A 20,872-nucleotide genomic window follows, 5' to 3' on the forward strand; every position below is an offset into this window, starting at 1 on the left:
GCAGAATTAAAAATGCAGATTACTTGAAAGCATTTGGATGGGGACCTACAAATAAGATAAAATAGTATTAAATATGGAAGTATCAGCAAGCATATGCTGATGATCAGTTGTCCAGTTTCTGCTCTCTGATGAGACAAGCTGAATGCATTAATTGTTTCTCTATTCTCTCCTTTTTTCTATTTTTTTTTTCTCCACACCAGGTACAGATTTGGCAGATGGTTCCTGTGCTCATCCTACAATTCCTGGCAGAGTATCTCCCCTGCTACCTGCAAATCATGTGACAATGGCAAAAGGAACAGGATTAGTTCATACAGCCCCAGCTCATGGTATGGAAGACTACAGTGTAGCTTCTCACCATCAGCTACCCACGGTACTTTTTTCAGCTTTTGTTCTTGCTTTCCTGTAACTGTTGATCACATGCCCATAAAGCTATTGTCAAACTTTTGTATAAAACTTGAAAATGTTTAAAAGCATTCAGATAAGTGTATCACTAACAGCCTAAAGGAATGCAGGACTAAGCTTAAAGTGTGTATCAGAATAAAAGGATAGTTTTCCATCCGTTAATTAAAGCTTCCAGGAAAGTGATAGAAGTTGATTTTTTTTTTGTTTCTATGTGTTTTTTTTTTTGTGTGTGATTTTGCTTTATTTCATCTTTTTTTTAAATGATAACATAGACAACAATTCTGTCAGTACGAGCTGTACCTTGCAGACTAGTAAATAACTGGTTATGTAGGTATTACCATAATTAATAATTACTATTATTTTTTGGTAAAGCTTGGAGTATTCTTGAATAAGGAAAAAAATTACAATTAAGGGACTAAATTTCTTTTAATACATAGTATCCTTGTGTGCCAGTGGTTTTTTAAACATGCATGCTGTTTGGTTATGCATGATCAGTTTGTGTTTGGTGGAAATGAAAATACGGGATGTTCTTCTCTTTTGGGTTTTTGAAGAGGTGGCTCTTGAGATGTTTTAAAACCTCTTTATTCTCTTATTTCTTGTTTTGCTTTGGTTGCTTTTGTTTTTGTTGTTTAACTGTTAATTTGAAAAATCATTGAAATACTAACCAGGGATTTGCTGGAAAACAGTTGTGGAATTTTTGTAAACCTCATGGTGCTTGTTTCTTCTCGTAGGTCAAAGTTGCTTGTCTGTCTGGTAAACTACTAAATTGCAGTTTGAAGTGTATGTAAATAAAACATAGTTTGCTTTTCATCAGAAAAGTAGCTACTTAGCATAGCACTTAACTCGCTTTTGAATACCAAAAATAGTAATTAATTGTCATGTAGTATTTTATTGATACGATTAGCATTTTTATTTTTAGGAGTGCCTTGTGGATGAAAGCGGATATTTTACTGAAGCTGCAGGTCCTGAACTTCAAAAGAAGAATGTACTCGAAGAAGGAAATGAAGCTGGTGAGTATTTGATGTTCAGCCATTTGTTACTTTATTATCAGTTACATTCCTGAAGGTTCTTGAGGGTTCCTATGAACATACAGTCATATGTTTTGAATATGGATGAGACACAGGCACTTCTTATTATGTGTCAATTGTGGAAATAAATGAATCAAGGTTAACAGGACCACTATGGTTAAATCTGATTTGTATCTTGCCTCATTTTTTCACTCAGTCATTAAGATGCTTCAAGCAGCTGGGAGTTTGTTGAAAGAGGAGAAATACGTGCATAGCTACCCATATGACTGGAGAACTAAAAAACCAATGATTATTCGTGCCAGCAAGCAGTGGTTTGTAAACACAGCAAGTGTAAAAGCTGCAGCACAGGTATGTTTTACTTTTTTTTGTGGGACATTCCAAATGACATCAGCTGCTGTTAAATCAGGAAAAGTCTTGCTGTAGGTCACTCTGAAATGTGTTCTTCTCAAGTGTTAGCAACTTGTAAACTAGGTAGTGTCTGTAGTTATTTGTAGAAATGACTAGTGCTGTCATTTTATTTTTTGTCAGTATTGATACATTTCAGGATAAATAAATGACTGAGATGTTTGTTCATAGCATTTATGGGGGATGCATAAGATTCTTAAAGAACTACTGAATTTCTTTTCCCCAAAAGAGAGTTTAAAAAAAAAAAAACTCTCTTCTTATCTAATACCTTTAAGCATGGTATTTCTGTCCCTAGTAAAGTTACTTTTGTTATTAAAGTAACCTTGCATGGCCATACATCTTTATTTGCTCCTCTGTTCGTTTGGCCATGGTCTTATTTAAAATTACTTAAAAGCACTTTCTTTTTTTAAATGAAATTATATGTATCAGCACAGAAAATTCTGACCAGCGCATTGGGCTGTCTTCGGTAACAGTGATTTTATTCTAATTAGGGTATGAGTCATTCATTCCATGTCTGTCATTGTCTAGAAAGAAAAAAAATAAATTACACTTACTCAGTGTGATTGGGTGTGAGTATCAAGATGTAGTTTCAAAGACACAATGAGCTATTAAGCATCAGATAGAGATACTGAAGCCACTTCTAACTCACGTTAGTGTGTCTGTGAAACAGAGCTGGCAAAAAAATATTGGTTGCTCTCTGGGAACATGTACATAGAGTATTCTAAGTATATTACTGAAGAGCAATGTGTGGTGGAGTAAATTAAATGTGACAGTTGCCTGAGAACATACTACTCAATACTGGGAGTAGGACTGTAGGCATGGACCTTTTTTACTGATAGCACAACCACCATGTGTCTGAATGCTGAATCTTGTTCAACAACTCACTGTCTTACTTTATAGGAAGTGCTGAAAAAAGTGAAAATTGTTCCTACGTCTGCAATGAACAGAATGCTAGAAATGCTGGATAGAAGGACGTTTTGGTGTATATCACGGCAAAGATGTTGGGGTGTTCCAATTCCTGTTTTTTATCAGAAGAACACGGGAGAAAGCCTGATAAACAGGTATTTATCTAACTTCAAATACTGAAAAATGAAAGAAAGAGCACTGTGGTACTGCAGTTATAAAATATTATGAAACTTCTAAATATATAGGTATAAATACATGTTATTACTTGCAGTTGTTTATACACACACCTAATAATCAAAAAGTCATTACTGAATATGACTTTTTAAGTGCTAGGAATCAAATTGCTTAGGTACTGAAGTTATCTGAAGAGTCCCTTTCATAGCAATTGCCACTTACATCTCCATCTTCAAGTTAAGTGACCTAGCATTAGTCACTGGCTTTTACATTTAAGCAAGGAATAAAATGCAAGTTGTAGCTGGTTTATAGATTATAACTGTAATCTTAGCAGTATGAATTGAATAACGTAGATATTTTGTCAAAGTAACTTTTCAGCATGTCAGTTACTGAAACTCAGTAACTGACACTGAGAAATCTGAAGAGGAATAACCAAGTCAGTTGCAAAATAAATAACTATACTTTGTTTCAAAGTAAAATGAGAGTGTTTTTGAAGAGACAGCCACAATAAATGTGAGTGACCTTTGGCTGTATGAGTTGGTAGGTAGGTAGGTCTAATGCTTCAGATGCTAGCCTTATTCTGCCATCTTCTGGTTAAGTTAATAGTAGCCAGTTATTGCAAACATTGTGTTTTGGGAATGCCAGGTAGTGTAATGTAGAAAAAATCCAGCTATGGAAAACAAGAAACCTCGACCAAATGCAATCCTTTTTGTCTCTGAAGGCGTAATAGGGTGCTGCTTTGTACCCCTTTGGCGAGCAGAGGAGTATCCAACCGTGAATGTTCATTGTTACAAAACGATCTCTTAATAACACGGTGGAGTTCCACATTCATTGCTTTATTCCATAATTGTCTTCTGCCTTAATATATGCTAGTGTAACTCCACTGAATACATCTTAACTTCAGATTTTTTTTGTGGAAATTCATTACAGGTAGTACGGTAACACAATTGAAATTGTGTCCCAGAACTTTTTATTATTACTGTGTTGAATAAATATAGTGCAAAGAGACGAACTTATTTTCCAGAGGATAGATTGAGAATGTAAGTATAGTGGATAGTAAGGCTTGGGGTGTAGGAAGGAGAGAATGGACTTTAAGCAGTTAGTCCTAAGCTTCACCTGGCGTGATAGGGTGTGTTAGGTGCACGGATATGTACTTTGCCTCTCTCGCAGCAGGCAATAACTGTGAGAAATGACTACAATAACTGTAGTCATTTATGGTACTTGAGTAACCCTGAGGCACATCAGGAAATAAACGGATGGAGGCTCTGTAGGGTGTAAAATCATTATACCTGCAAAAATTGTGACTATATTTCAAAAGAAAGTATATGTTCACATCAAACGTTACAATTTCTGAGGAATATTACTGTAGTCTGTCTGCAGAGTAGGCTTGATGCGTTCCTTGTACTTGCTTAAAATTGCTAAATACGCGCTTTTGTAACAAACTAAGAGTATAGTGAAACACAATCTAGCAGTTCTCAGTCAAACATGAAGTGCACCATGAAGCAGTAACTCCACCAGATGTTCGAGGAGCTGTCCCCCAGTGGCTTTTAAAAAAAAGATGTCTTCTTGTAAGCGTTTGAGCTGTGTGTGAGTATCAGTGGAGTTGTATATGCGCCTGTCAGGGTGTTTTGATGTGACAGACGGTGTGTAGGTACCGGGTTAGAGGTTGCACATGTTGGTGACTGAACAGAGGGATGGTATGGCATGTTTGATGGGCATTGATCAAGGGGAAAAACAAAGACTTAACCAATATACTTGAAAAGTTTAGATTTATTTCATTCAGCTGACAGTTTCTGATGCTCATTTATAATCAGTACTCTGTACTTCTAAAATATTTTGCAGCCAAGGTGAAATTTTCAAAGAAAAAGCGTAGAATACTTGTTAAATATATAAAGTTAGCCATAGCAGACTTCTGCAGCCAGAGTAGGAAAAGTGCGCAGAATATTGGCCTACAGAAATGACAGGCAAATTTTGAAAGCAGTCTGTCAATTCATAGGTCATTTTCCTGGGCACCAGTTCTTACTGAAATACGTAAATAAGCCTAAATATTTTGTTGCATTTGTGTTACCATTTTTGACATATTTCTAACACCTGAGAAGTTTCATTTGTAGGTTGTACAAAGAAATATCATTAGAACAACAATAAATAACTTACATTTCAAAACACAAGCTGTTTCGTTAGCTTGAGTGCTGGATGAACGCATTTCCAGTAGCATCTGCTCCGCAGTCTTTGGGAGGCTATCAAAAGTAACAGCATCTCCACTGGAAGTCAGTGTAGTCCACATGGAGTTGCTGTTACATATGAGAGCACCAGTGGTCTGTCTTGAGTGGTCCTGTCTAAGTATCACCTGTAAAAAAAAAAAAAAAAAAAAAAAAAAAGACTTAAAAAAAAATATATATATATGTATATAAAATAAATTGCTGGATTTCCCTCTGTAAGTCAGGCCATATTCATTTGGTATGTGAAAGTCTGCAGGAAACTTCTCTTTTAAAATGCAACTGCTGATCTCTAACAGACAGGATTTTTGGTAACTGAAAAATATTCTTGCTAATGTGAAAGCTAAGAGATAGACTGTAATATTACAAATAAGATTATATGCAACAGGTTTGATGTCAGATCTCCATACGAGTCTTCCCATTTGCTGCTTTGGCCCCGTATAGCCCTTAAAGAGATTTGAGTGTACAATACAGTTGTCTGAAGTTATAAATTCAGTTTTCTGCTGAAGATTAGATCCATTATATACAGAGTGTATCTCATTACGTTGCAATCAGGAACTAAAAAACAGTATAAAATAATAAAAATCTATAAAAGAGAAAATATTTTTTCATGATTGCAATTTGTGGTAAAAATTATGAAATATAAAGGCACAGGTCTGCAATTTTTCTGCACAAGGGGAAAAAAGGACCTTAAGTAAAATAAATGCACAAATGAACACGCTGTTTGATCGCTTTCTTGAGAAAAATGTTCTGATTCTAGAAAATCGTGTAACTCATGAAAAAGGAGAGAGAGAGAGATCCAGAAATAAAACTAGAGATTTATATTTCCAGTAGTAGCTCAGACCAGGCAATAAATGTGAGATACATTCTTTATTTTTATCTCATGCATTAACTTATTTTAAAATTCGCTGTTCAGATATTTGTAACAGTAATACCAATTCTGCAAATAAATACTGCAAAGGTTATTCAAATGCCTGAGAACTTGTCCCCTTCTCTGTGACTCTGATTAGCAAGTAACTTAAATTTCTGATATATGAAAAAAAATGGGTTTGATATATATCTACCCTGCAGTCTAATTTGCTTTTTCAAATATTAAAATATTTCAGTCACCTGTAAGCAATAGCAACTTACCGTAACATAAATACTTACAGTTGAAGTATCAAGATTCGTATGAAAAAGGAAGGTAACTTGTCTTCTTTACTGTCGTTGGAAAAGAGGTTGAGAGAACATCAGGAACTGTATTCTCCTCCTCCTGGCTATATCTTAATGCTGTCTAATTTCTGTTAACACATTAAATAAGTGTTCAGCATAATCAATATCAGACTTCAGAGTGATTGGCTGGTGTCGTGGTAGCGTGAATTGCCGTAGGGGTTTCGGTGTTAAAAACATAGCGAGTGACACGTAATGCAAGTTCTTCTAGATACGGTGTATGAATACAGGGCAAAGTTTTACAATGGTGTTTATTGCTAACTCTGTGAATTATCATGCTCACGTTGAAGCCCACAGATTATAAAGTGATGAGTAGTTATTTGAGAAAGGTGGTTTTCACTTGCACCTTGAATAAAAGTACTCTGCAAAAATCTTCCTCTTACAATACAGATATCTTGCATATAGTTACTTCTCTCGTGATCACAGCTAGTTGTATGGATCCTGGGAAAAATGAGAGCGATAGGCTGGGGCTTTTGTTTGTCTTGGATTTTTGAAAATGTAGGAGGAAAAGGTTTCATGAAATTATTTCCTCAAAGTTTTAACTATCTTCTCTTTAAAATGTTTGATTGGATGATGGTTCATGTTTACTCATATTCTGTGGGGAAACTGAACATAATGGAAAGGATGCACTGCCAAAATATTTATTACTTGATTTGATAAAGTGATATTATTGATCAATATTCCCAAAATTATAAGTTGACCTAACAGTCATGGGCTCCTTATTTCTTGTAAGTGATTCATAACACAAATTGGGCCTCTTAGTTGTCTGGGAACTTTAATCTATAGCAGAATCATACCTGCTAGTCACATCTGTGTCGTGAAAATGTCTCTGAAAGAATTCCATAAATTAATACTATAAACTTTTGCATCACATAATGATACACTTGGTGAAAGGTTATTTCATATTATGTTTTGTTGAAATGGTGTATGTTCAATGGTAGATAGTTGTAGCTGGCTACTACACTTACAGCAAATGAAGACAGTTTTTTATAATGGTTTCCCAAGGGAGGCTGACAGCAGGGTTTTACTTCCTCCTTGTTCTTCCCCCTGCCTCTGATGAGAAGAGCATGCTTACTACGGGCAATTTGGTTTGCACTACCATAGCGCTTCTGTCCTGCAATTAATTTCTGTTCTGTTCTGCAATTAATTTCCTCAAATATGCATGATAGACCATAATCTCCTCCACTGAGGAGAGATGTCTAGCAGAGTGGAATTAGAAAAAATGCTTCTTTTCACTCTAGAAGAGTTAAGTAGGTAGTCAGTACTCAATTTAAATATAATCTTTTCCTCTCATTGCTGCAGGACAGTGAGCATTTCCTATGAGATCTGAAAGGATCTGATGCATATTAAAAGTACGTGTATGTATCTGTACCTATACATTTTATATATATTTTATATTATTTTAAATAAAGAGCAGTCTTGATTAAGGACATTTTTTTTTTTTAACCAATGCTGTCATACAGCTCATCTTGATCAAAGTGAAATGTTCAGCCGATAGAACTACTAGCAATTGCAACTCCAAAACAGCCTTGCCAGCAGCAAACATTACAGCGTATTTCACAGTTCCCCTCCAAAAGACTTAGAAAATTTTTATTCAGACACTACCAATGTAAATCACCAGCCTGTATATGTTCTGAAGAACAGGCATTGTATAGAAATGTACTGAATTTTATGACAGATCTTCTCATGCTAATGAATAACCGTCAGTCTTCCTTAAGACTTTGTTGTTAGTTAGTTTGCTTGCTTTGAAGCTGCAGGAATCAGAGAGCTACCAGGCTGAACGTGGATTTAGAGCAGCTTTGGCACATCTAGGCTTTTGCTCTCCAAAATGAACCAAAGGGGGTTTCGGGGTTATTCTGTTTGGAATCCCACATTTGTCAGTCCTTTTTGTTTGTTTGTTTTATTATTATTATTACTGTTTTGTTTTAAAAAGTTTCCACTTTTGTGGAATTCTGGGTTAAATTAATAGTTGCAAGTCAGAAAAATGAATTAGGGAATATCCAGAGGCAGAAGGAATCCACCAGGCTCATTAAGTCCAACTCCTGGCTTCACACAAGACCACCCAAAAATCAGATCGTGTGTCTGAGTAGTGGTGCTTCAGACTGTAATTCATTAAAGCTCAGAATATCTAACAAACTGATTTCTGCTGTCATAATGTTTTTTTTTATTATTATTATTATTATTTTTTATTATTTTTTTCCTGAGAGCTCTCTGAATTTGGAGGTTCAGCCAGAAGAAAGCAGGGGACAGTTATTGGCTAGCCTCGGAGAAATTTACTAGGGCTGGATTCGTTGTTTGTATTTATCTTTGAGAAGTAACACTTCACAACTGGAAGTATAGGCAAATAGGCCTCTGTGCAAATATTTCTGAAAGGAAAAGATACCAGTCAGAAATGGAGCTCTAAATGTTGTTTTACCAAGATAAATGTTAGCAGATACATTACGAAGCCATAAATTGTGTCCCACGATCATTGAACTGGAAAGTGAATGGCATCCATTCAAGTCTGAAAGGGTAAGAATGGCACTGGTATGTTAGCTGGCTGTCATTTTGAGAGTGTTACTGGTTAGTGTGCCTTCTCTCCATAAAGTGTACTGGGACATTCTGCTTGCATTTACTTTGAAAAGACTATGACAGGTTAATACAAAACTGTTGCTCTGACGTAGGCATTTTATCTCCACAATCAACAGTAAAATCGTGTTTTCTTCTCACTGTCATGTCTCATGTGGTGTTATTAAGTTTTACATCTTCTTGGAGAACATTGGTTTTCATGTTTAAACTGTGTCTAAGAGTCCACTGAATGCTGTGGTGATGCAGCTCAGCTTATTGTAGTACAGCAAAAACATGGTGCTGATGTCCAAATAGAAAACCAAGTGGTGACCTGAAGGAAGTTAGATTGTAGGCCTTTTGTATTTTCGAGATAATTGTACAAGATCCTTATTTTACTGATTCCCAGTTTGCAATATTTTGTCAAGAAATTAATCAATTGAATAACTTGAAGAGTGAACATTTAAAAACAGATCTCTGGTGACTTGGGTAATGCAGTGGTTTTAGTTTGATGTTTTCAGGTCATGATGGTCTGCTGTACTCCCTAGGTACAACAGGAGTTCTAAAAATCACTTCTTCAGTAAATGCTCTGTGAGTCAGCAAGATAAAGTATGTTTTATGGCGTGTGTTTTTTTTTTATATATTTTTTTTATTTTTTATTTTTATTTTTTGTTGTTGTTAAGCTATCTTAATGTACGCCCAGACTTGGCATTAAATAATACTAAAAATCACCTTGCCTACTGTGGATGATTAAATGTATCATAAGCAGTGAAGAGAACTGTTCAATTTTTGGTTGTGTTATCTGTTCACAGCAGAAAGAAAATGCTTTTTTTTTTTCTTTTTTTCCTTTTAATTTTTCCATAGTGTGTATATGGTTCAGAACCTTTGTCCTTACTGAAGCTGTACCATATGGATTCATATATGCCTCAGAGTGTGTATTGAATGGTTAATTACATTCTTCTTCTACTGGATACAAAAATTGCAGTTTTCCTCACATTTGGCAATAATATTATATATATATACCTATGCTGCTGCTTATTTAAAAAAAAAAATAAAAAAAAATAAAAAAGGTAGAATCCAGCCAAATGGAAGTCTGATGTGAAATCTGTACATTATTTTAAATGCTGATGTTTCCTAATTCTCCGTTTGTTTGCTCTCTATCCAGTGGAGAAAAATCTACTGTCAAAAAGAGCAAGTGTTTTTTGGAAAATAGTTGTTTATTTCTCTGTAAATCTGAGATTGAGAAATAGCAAGTGAAATGAATTTTAGAAGTCTTCAAGCTGCTGGTATCTTTTCCAAGTGCCCAGTTACTGAGTATTTGCAGAAAAAGCTGTTCAGATGCATCTGGATTTCTCTATGTCCAGTCTTTTACATAACCCTGCAGCTGGTGTCTTGGAAGAATGAAGTTGGAAATCTTTTCTAATACAGGCAGAAAGTCTCTGGAGACTTGCCTGGATTAGAAGCTGGAAAAATCAGAGGTTTAAATAGCTTAATCTGTTTCTCAGTATATCTCACTGCTTTGGACCTGGAATACTTGTAGAAAGATATGGTTAATTCATCAATTCATAAAACCCTTTTTTTCCCTGCTAAACAGTGAAACAATCACTGATGTCATCAAAATAGTGGAGCAGCAAGGAACAGATGCATGGTGGACCCTTCCTATTGAACAACTATTATCAAAAGAGGCTGTAGCAAAGGTAATTTTTTTTTTTTTTTTACTTAAATACAGAAAGTGCTTGAGAGATGGTTCAGTGATGAGAAGTAATATAAAACCTTTGTATATTCTCGTGATCCTTTCCAGTCTTCTGCCTTTATGTGAATGTATCCTGTGAAAGGAATATTCAGAAAATGATACCTGAATGTGACAAGAGTCAGATTTCAGCCATTAATTCTGGGCTGAGATCTCCAACCTCCTCCTTTTAGGTCAGGAGGAAAATAACATCCTACTTAACTAAATTATGAGTGCAAATATATATTGAGCCTTTGTAATTAAAATAAATCTGAATTTTTATTTAGTTATTCCTATCTTTATATTGTTGCTTTTACATTTGTGTTCATAAGCTAACAAACTGCAGTGTTACTCTGCCATCTCTTTTTTTTTTTGTATTTTTTTCTTGCTCCGTTTGTGTTTTCCATCAGTAATTATCTGTGAATCATTGTTAAAAATTATCTGAATTATTTTTTCTCATAAAGTTGGTAGCAGAACCTGTACAAAACTGGTCCAGAAACCAAATATATTTTATTTCTAGCTTTGAAAAACACTGATGATATGGAGTATTCTATTTGCATTTTTTAATAATTGTTTTTCCAATAGGCTGGTGGTAGTCACGATGTTTTGGATTATGTCAAGGGACAGGATGTCCTAGACATCTGGTTCGATAGTGGAACCTCCTGGGCTCATGTTTTGGAAGGTACGGTATTAGTATGTTGATCTTTCTTTTATAATACTCGGAGAACAAAATATAATTATTTTACATGATGCTGTTGGTGTCAGCAAAACTGAGTCAGATTATGCCAGCAACAAACTGGTTGTGATTTCTTGTAAAGCTGCTTTTGCTCGTAAAGATTATGGTTTAATGTTGGCAAGCTCATATTCAATATAGTTGAAGTTGAGATTTTTATAATATGCTATTCTGACTGTGGCATACAACGAATCTCCTCCTGAGAACATATTTGTTCTATTGAAATTTCATGGCACAAATAGCCAAGGTATTTCACTGCTAGTTGGTAACTTTTAAATTATTTTTTTCAGTAATAAATTTCAGTTTGTGTTAGAGGATTCTGTTTGAAGCAAAACAAAATTGAGATCAACAGCTGAAATCTAAGAAGGTTTAATCATTTTAACAGTGTGGATATACAAGAGTACTTCTTCATTTCAGATTACTTTCAGTAACTAAATCAGTATCTTGTTGTTTAAAATAGGTTATTTGTTGTATGTTATGTATAGTTCCAACAGCCAGTAGTTGCTACTCAGCAGGTCTGCTACAAGTGAAAAATGTTATTATAGAAAAATTGGTACAAATTTTGTATTCAGCTCAGGTAAAATATACTATATAGCATGTATCGATCTATCTGTCTATCTAAAACACACTGTTTGCCTGGAGGATAGTCCAAAGTCAGGAGTCCTTTCTAAAGGAGGAGTCTGGTCCCATGCATAAAGTGTGTTGGACTTTAAACCCTCAGTACACAATCGTGTGATAACAATCTTGTTGAATTATAAAACACGTTAGTACCAGAGGTTTTATTTCTTAGCAACATGGTCAGGCAACAGTACCATCAGCAAACATTTATTTTCTGGAAGACCTTTACATATATTAAGGTTCATGATCTTAAAGAAAAAAAAAAAGAAAAAAAAAGTTATAAAAAAAAAATGTTTCTGGTTTGGTTTGGTTTTTGAAAGGAGTTAGGAAGTAGTGGTATTTTATGTACGCAGTTGCATCCTTGCATTCCTTGATGGCTTAACACCTCAGGATGCAAAAAGTATCTCTAATCCTGTATAAAGAAAGGACAGTGTTTTTAATAAGCAACAGCAGAATCAAGACCCTTGATTAATTGTATAATGCTCCCATATGGATTCTGTAATGTCTAATAAATGTCTTTCACAATATCAGATTCCTTCACAATACCATTAAAAGTGCCTCTTCTCTATCTACTCGTGTATTTTCATGAAACTTGTTGGGACTCAATGCGTGTGAGGCTTCTTATTTTTGCTGTCTGACATGACTGGAGTAGCCCAGCTGGTTCAAAAGCTATGGGAAGGACTAACAAGCAGTGTGATTTCATAAGCCTCTTTATCTGCAGAAATGCCACAAAAAGTTGTGTTACCTTTTGTTTTGTGTAGTTGAGGCTCCCAGACACTGCCAGAAGTGGAAGTACAGAGCCAGAAATTTGTATAAACTGACGGATTTAATTTAACCTTTATGAAGAATGCAATTTGCGAGAGAATTTGTTGAATTAATAGTTTTCAATATACTCCAGGTTTTAGAACTTGTTTCAGAACTTCTTTCGATGTAAGTAAATTGGCAAGGCTTACAGACTGACTAACTGGTGGGATTCCTTTCTGAAATACTTCTTGGGGGGGGGGGGGGGATGAAATCCATGGAGAAATTCAAAATTCCATAGTGATTGTCACAACAGGAAGAACTTCGTCTTGTTTAGACTCACGAAAGCACGCTGGCATTTGGGAGCTGGCATGCTACCTATTCATTTTGTAGTAAGAGGTCAGCAATAACAGCAGTTACTGCTTGCCTGGTGAGGACAGTGTCATGCATGGCAGTGGTTCTTTTAAAGGATTGCAGCACATGAGTTGATTTCAGGACAGCCTGAAGATATAATAGATGACTAAAACTGTGACTAATGTTTATAATTGTTGTGCTGTACAGTGAACTCAAGTTATTGAAAATTATAAATCCACAATTTTTCTGCCAGTATCCAATAAATGACGTTACGGATTTTCCTGCCAGTTCCAGTCTCACAAGAACAAGTAGTGTGCTGTCAGCTCCACGACTTGGGGAATTTGTGTCTGAGCTTGCACAGGACTTGAACTACCTGTCTGAGCAAAACACTCATGAAATGAGATGTAGTGGTTTTAAAATTCATCCCTTTAGCTGTTGGCCACAGAAATTGCTTTCAAAAAATAGGGCAGGCTGGGAAGGGAGAGAGGAAGAGAAAGAAGAGAGATTCTGCTACCTGAAGTGTTTGAATGGATTGAAGGAATTGCTCAGTGACAGCAGCCTCAATGGCCTAAATCAGAGGCTGCATGGGTACAGTAGTATTTCAAAGACTTGCCATGCTGCATTTCCTTCCACAGATAGTGCATAGTTCCAATGGAAATGACCTCGAGTTGCTCTTTTTGCACTAAGTTACAGGTTATCTTTCTTTTTGCAGCTTAGTGTTATCAAGGGCACCACTTCCAGCTAACTGACAAATTGGCCAAGTCGAGATTACTGTGCCATTCTGCACTGGCACCGTGACAGTGAGGTGTGACCTGCACTCTGAGATCAAAGATTTAGTTCCTGTAGTCACAAGCCTAAAAATGGACAACTATAACTAGAGCGTGTGTAAATTACATAATAAACAGCTTGTACCACTGAGAACACAACTGTAAAGTTCTTTAAGAAAAGATCTCTGCTGCTTAAAGTTTTCTGGGGATGCTTTTTTCTTCATTAATGCTCTGTTTGCATAGCACTATTTTCACTGAACAGTTTACTGTTGTGTGATCTACTCCCATTTGTTTTTGCAACACGTGCTTCAAATATTGTTTGAAAGAAACCATTTCCACATGCTTTCATGCAATGTTAAAATTTTAGCGTGAATGCTTTATATATGAATAAATTCCTTTTCACAGTACTGCTGCTGTGAGATAGGTGTTACTGGTGCTAATACACTGCGTACAAAAAGGTTTGGTAAAGGCAAAATTTGGTTCTAAAGCATTTACTAATTTGAAATGCCCTGTTCTGTGGTATCAGGGACTATTTGCTTGTTTCTCCTTCTGATAGTGCTTATTTCAGTACCTGTGTTTGGAGTATCTCTCAGAGAATTCTGTCTTTAAATTATCTTACAGATCTTATAATTTTCCTCACGGGCAGAGTACCAAGTGTATTACAAACTTGAGATTACCTTTTTTTCAAGATATTTCATATAAAAAATGCCCACTGAACTGTACCGGTGTGTAATCTTCTGTCAGTAAAAGTTGTGCAGCTTTTTACCCCTAGTTTTGAGTTGCAGTGATGGTGGTTTTCAGCATAACTTTTTCCCTATCTTATTGACTAATATTTAACCAAATGAATGTGACTATTTTACAACTTACCTATCTATGTGTTTAAACTTTTGTGCTGACTGAGAGACTTGAATTTATCTTAGCTGATTCATTCCTGGCATTAAAATACAATAAGTTTAATCTAAAAGTCAAAGTCTGTAAGATCAAAGATACAGAATCTTGAAATCCAAACCAGAAGGATCATAAATTGTAATTCTCTTTAATGACCTATGTACTACAATTCAATGTAAGATAAACAACGGAAGTCTCTTCTGGCTTGTTGAACATATTCCTCCATTTAGAAAGAAATGTGCACTGCTCTAAATAATTTATATATAACCATTGTAACTTTAACAAAACTGAGGAAGGAGAGCTACCAGTATGCTTGAAAGGCAGTCTTTGTATATGCAAATCCTATGTTTGTGCTTTACAGAGATCAAATGTTCAGGCCCCCATTAAACATGCAAGTTACATTAGCCGGCTTGCCAGACTTTCTTGTTCCTGTCAAAAAAGACCAATACAATTTGCTGTTTGTAATCAGTTGTTTGTTTAAATTCTTCTCTTCTGTAAGTTTTAACTTGTCATTGCTCTGAAAATGTCACTTCGCTAAGAACAGTGTGTAGGAAACTAGCTATTTGTTACTTAGAACAACTTTTTGATTACAACAAATGTGTTGCTGCTATTTTGTTACAGAATTTACACTATTATGTTCTTCCTAGTCACAAGTATTCTTTTTTAAAAAAAAATCTTGTTCTCACAGGTAATTTTGCAGTCTGTTAATACAAAGACCGATCCCTACTTCTGCTTTTAAAACCCAAATTCCTTGTAGATTTTCTTGAAGAACTAAACAAATGCGTTAAAAACCATTACATCCACCCACACATTTTTCCTGTGCTAGCTGTAACTGCATGGCCTTGACCTTTGTAATGTTGAACTTCCTTTTATTGCAGGATGGATCTAAATATCGAAACTTCCATTAAGTTAAACAAATAAATCAAGTGTGTCAGCAGCAGAAAGAAGCATTGTCTCAGGGGTCCTAGGCAGAGGACAAAAGGAACTATAAGATAAAAACTGATAAAAGTTTAAAAAAAAAAAAATTATCTGAATATCTGGAAAATTATGCCAACATCTTTTAGAATCCTGCGTTCTTCCTGATAGAATGTCGCACACTTGTGGGTTTTGTGACTTGGATGTTCTGCTGTGCTCTGCATTATTCTGTTCTCACTCTGCTGGTGACCTGGCTGAGATTGTTTAAGACAAGGAGGGACTACTGGAGTCAACAAATCTTGCACCCTGTCATACAATGACTGAATTCCACCAGCAAAGCCATTAAAGCTTTGCTGCCCTCTTTCCAGCCCTGTGGGAAAGCTGGTTTTGCTCTTCTGCTTTAAATGTGCAGCTAATACTTGCTCTTTTTTTTTTCTGATGCCAACAGTATTCATTAGCTACAGTTGTCCTTCTCTAGCATTCCTCTTTGTGTGCATTTATAGAGAATAATATTTCCACTCGGCCTTCACATGGATAAGCTGGACAAGCCAGGCTCCTCCAGCCTGCCCTCTCACACAACACAACAGGCTTTCTGTTTCCCATGTTTCCATACTTTCCCGATATTTTTTAACCTTCCTGGAACACCAGTGACCAGAAATGTAAATTCTGTCACAGGTGAGCTGTGGTCACAGAGAAAACTTCCTGGTCTCCTCTGAATATACCTGATGTAGGCTAGTCAGTCACGTTACATCTGTGACTTGTATCCCGAGTAACTCCCAACTGATGAAGTTTCATGTTGTAGCATAGATTTTTATTGATTTTGAAGTATGTGATCTTTTCTTGGATCCTTCATTTTGATTATGAGTATTTGGAAAGTAATTCCAGTGAAGCATTCTGAGTGTGATAGCTTCTGCTTTCATAACTTATTATTTTGTTCACAGGAAAGCAAGCTTACTTGCTAAATTCTGGAGTTCAGCCAGCGTTGGATTTTAACCAACTTTGTAATACTGATGAATCACTTGTATCATGTTGGAGTAACCATACACCATTTATAACAGTAAATCTAATTTGAATGTGGAATTTTGACTGGATTTAAAGAGCAGAATAAGTTTTAGTAATCACTTGCAAAGAATTTGTTAGGTATTTAATTGTTCAGAGTTACAGGCTGATGGTATCTGAAACAAACAAACACTCTCACAAATCTCGTATTTTTAAAGGTACAGAACAAAGAGCAGATACATACCTTGAAGGAAAAGACCAACTGGGAGGTTGGTTTCAGTCCTCGCTATTAACTAGTGTGGCAACAAGGAAAAAAGCACCATTTAAGTAAGTGCATGGGTTGCAAACATGTCACTAGTTCATTTATTAAATATTTTGCTTGTGATAGTGTAGACAGTAGTGCAGAAAGAAGAAAAATCAAACCATTACTATGTGTCTGACTTGTGGTTTGTTTTTCTTTTTAATTTTCATTATGAAGTTTCTTGTGGGTTAGATTGCAATGGATTTATTGTTTTAAAAAATTGTGTCTTAATAGATGTTTTCTTAGTCATTCAGGTAATATCCTGTTACATTATCAGATACAGGTCTTACAGGTCTGTTCTTCAGCTGTCTCTCGCTTAATAATCAAAGGGATTATTATGGGAGATACAGAATGAAAATCACTTATGATCATTGGCAGGTGTGATAGGACTAGAGGGAATGGCCTCAAGTTGCACCAGGGGAGGTTCAGGTTGGAAATGGGAGAAATTTGTTCTCAGAAGGAGCAGTCAGGCACTGGGATGGGTTGCCCAGGGAGGTGGTGGAGTCACCATCTTCAAGCAGAGGTTGGACCTGGCGCTTAGGGACATGGTCTCATGGGTGATACTGGTGGTAGGGGGATGGTTGGACCAGATGATCTTGGAGGGCTTTTCCAACCATAGTGATCCTATGAACATTAGGCTATAAGGCATTCAGAATTACCATTTGCATGCCTTATAGCTGTGACATACTGCCTGTCCCCTTGAAGACAAAAAACATAGAGGAGGATAGTATGAGTCAGTTTGCAGGGAGGCTGTGCAATTTTCAGAAATACATTGGCTTAAATAGTAAATAAGACTTTAGTTTTTAATACACCTGAAACACATGTGCCCTGGATGTCTGTTAAAAATGTATTGGTCACGTGGTAAAATGAAATGAGGAAAAGGAAGATATAAGTGCTACTTAGATGGTATATTCCTGGTTGGTTGAACTCTACAGATGAAGCCTCAGGTTTACCAAAGTAGATTTACTTGTGTTTTCACTTGCACATATCCTCATTGGAAATGTATTCTTAACACAGATTTTTTTGGTGACGTTTTTTTCTTCTCTAAAATTTTTCCCTCAGGACTCTGGTAGTTCATGGATTTACTCTTGGGGAGAAAGGAGAAAAGATGTCCAAATCCATCGGCAATGTGGTTGACCCTGATGTGGTAGTCAATGGAGGTGAAGTAAGTCAAACTCTTGTGTTTCTTAGAATTACTTGTTAGAATTTTTCACCACCAAATTCTGCAACTGCCTCATGGCATGTATTTCTCTATACAGCTGTCTTGCAGCAGAACTCTAGAAAACTTTTCCGAAGACTTTGGCTACATTGCAATTCTGTTTGGCTAAAGTAAAAACTTTGTGCTGTTTTATGTCAGCTTTGGTGCTTAAAATTGTTCCATGCTAAGGAAAAAGAAAGTACTTAGAAGATGTAGATAGTTCCTTTTTTATTTGAGAACTTTGTTGTTGAAATGATGGGGAGGTGGGATTTAAAAAAATGTAAGCATTGCTTTCAAATCAATTGGCACTTACAAGCTGGGCCTAGCAATGCAGCAGTCGGAACAGGGGCTGCATCCCAGCAGCCTGCCCGCTCTCAGCCTGGGCTGGCTATGGATTCAGGGATCTTGATATCATTCAGGGGTCAGGGAATTTATTCCTGTGAATTTATTCCTTCCCCAGACCTGCTGTTGCGCCTTCTGAGGCTTCTAAGCAGATTTTAAACTCTAGACAAAAGAATCAGTCCTCACAAAGGCTTATTTATCTGATTCAATAAAACAGAAAATAGTTTCTATTCTTTCAAGGAAAGAAGCCATTTCCAGAGTTGAAAACAGTATGAAGCAAAAAATATATAATCTTCAGATACAAACATTGATGTTTCAATGTCAGGTATTCAAAGGATTCAAAGCAATATATAAGATTAATTTATCTTAACTTATTTGAGTTCCAACATTGCTCATACACAGACTGCTGTGAGCACATGCTATAGTCCTGGCTTAACAAGAAACCTTGCTAAAAGAGGAGTGAAGGCCTCCAAATACATTGGCCTTATGGGCACTTTGCAGATACATTCACAGCACTGGCAACATGGAATTGCAGTGTTCACCGTGCTGCATAACCCTCCCACAAACACACCGGTTTTTCTAGTGTGCCTTTCTATCTCTGCTTAGGATCACACCAAGGATCCCCCCTATGGTGCTGATGTTCTGCGCTGGTGGGTAGCAGAATCCAATGTTTTTACTGAGGTGCTGATTGGGCCGGTGGTACTTAATGCTGCAAGAGATGATATTAACAAGGTAAGAACCAAACATGCTCATCTTCTTCATTTTAAGAACAGGTTCTCTTCATATTTGGTGTCAGATGAGTAGAATTCATTGCAACGGATTACGGTGTTTAGACTAAAAATGACTTTTCCAAACTCATTTAAGTAGGTGCTACTGCTCTTTACATCTGTGAATCAAACAGTAAAGTGTGCTAATGAAAAGAGTGCTTTTTGCAGCATGCCTAGGTAACATCCAGTCTTCACAATTTCCATACATCCTTTTGGCATATGTTCTTCATGGTATTTTGTAATTATTCAACCAATCCATTTGAAAAACAACCAAATTTAGTTAATTCATTATAAGATATTATCAATTTGTGTTTCATTTAAAGTGCAAACCATCAATATTTAGTTTGTCTTGTCTGTTCCTAGCTTCGGAATACACTACGTTTCATGCTGGGAAATATGGCTGACTTCAATCCAGAAACTGATTCCATCCCACCTTCAGAGATGTACATAGTAGATCAATACATGCTACATTTATTGCAAGACTACGGTAGCAAGGTATGGGTAATTTTTATTTAGATGAGTATGTGTATGTGCCATGCTTTTGACTGGGTATAATCTCTAGTGAACATGCTTTAAGTATATGAGTAAAGAGTATGCATCCTGTAAGCAAATTATGACCACTAAGGTTTCTTTAAAGTAAAGTGCACTTCTTTTAGTACATATCAATTTCTGAGAGGAAGGCTTTGTTTTTAACATTCTCAACTTGTTTTTGACATCAACCTGTTCTTTGCATGTATCCCCCACCCAAGACCTCAAATTAGAAATCTTTAGAAATAGTTAGGAGCTAAACAAACAAAACCAAAAACTTAATCTTAGAACTTAATCTTTAAAACTTATCTGCTGTATTCCAGAATTTAATAATTTATGTCACTTGGAACCATTCTGCTGAATGGGAAAGTATGGACATAATTTTTGGGGTTCCCCTGCCTCAAATTTGAATAGATTTTTTTTTCTTTGTTCTAACTAATTAATTGAATTAATTGAATTAATTGAATTAATGCTTTTCCCCTCCTACAACCTTTTAAAAAAATAATTCTCCCAGACTTCTCTTCACTCATCACAGCTTCACCAAGTTCAAGTTTCATCTGGAATAGTCATTGTAAGCTTTGTGATAAAAATTAACACCCTGTTCTCTCTCTGCTCCCTCTCCCAGGTTACAGAAGCATACAAAGAATATGACTATAGCAAAGTTGTTCGATTATTGCAAGCATTCTGTTCCAGAAACTTGTCTAATTTTTATTTCAGCATAATAAAAGACAGGTAAGTTTATTACTGCTGTCTTAAAGCCATCATGGAAAAGGGGGGAAAGACACCAAGTTAATCTTTTTTAGATGGAGGTGATAACACTTCAGGCAAATGTTGAGCGAATCCAGACCTTTTGGGAACATTTAACAGTTCTGTGTTGTCCTGTAGTACACTAAAATCCACGGGTGAAAGCTTAGCTGTCAGCTTTGTCATCTCTGTGTTTCTATATTCTGTCCACTAGGGGTACTGAATCATTTTGAAAGGTAATCAAGTATTGTACACTTTCAAAACTACCTTTTAAGGATAGATTTTTGAAATTGTATTTCTACCTAGAAATGCATACATGTATGTTATTTGTGAGTTTACAGGAAAGGCATTTTTTTTTGCATTT

General features: G+C 36.0%; 1 protein-coding gene across 1 annotated transcript in view; it reads left to right on the forward strand.

Annotated features, from left to right (window-relative positions):
- The window catches only part of IARS2 (isoleucyl-tRNA synthetase 2, mitochondrial), a 28,487-nt gene that overhangs the window by 4,502 nt on the left and 3,113 nt on the right, over nucleotides 1-20,872 (forward strand). Inside the window, exons 9-19 of the mRNA XM_027453125.3 lie at nucleotides 201-370; nucleotides 1,322-1,412; nucleotides 1,627-1,778; nucleotides 2,736-2,896; nucleotides 10,479-10,581; nucleotides 11,199-11,295; nucleotides 16,847-16,955; nucleotides 17,992-18,094; nucleotides 19,076-19,201; nucleotides 19,600-19,731; nucleotides 20,390-20,496. Of these exons, the coding sequence (XP_027308926.3) occupies nucleotides 201-370; nucleotides 1,322-1,412; nucleotides 1,627-1,778; nucleotides 2,736-2,896; nucleotides 10,479-10,581; nucleotides 11,199-11,295; nucleotides 16,847-16,955; nucleotides 17,992-18,094; nucleotides 19,076-19,201; nucleotides 19,600-19,731; nucleotides 20,390-20,496 (1,351 nt within the window). The remainder of the gene's footprint in view (nucleotides 1-200; nucleotides 371-1,321; nucleotides 1,413-1,626; nucleotides 1,779-2,735; nucleotides 2,897-10,478; nucleotides 10,582-11,198; nucleotides 11,296-16,846; nucleotides 16,956-17,991; nucleotides 18,095-19,075; nucleotides 19,202-19,599; nucleotides 19,732-20,389; nucleotides 20,497-20,872) is intronic.

Source organism: Anas platyrhynchos, chromosome 3, assembly GCF_047663525.1.
Source record: "Anas platyrhynchos isolate ZD024472 breed Pekin duck chromosome 3, IASCAAS_PekinDuck_T2T, whole genome shotgun sequence".
Classification (NCBI taxonomy): Eukaryota; Metazoa; Chordata; class Aves; order Anseriformes; family Anatidae; genus Anas; species Anas platyrhynchos.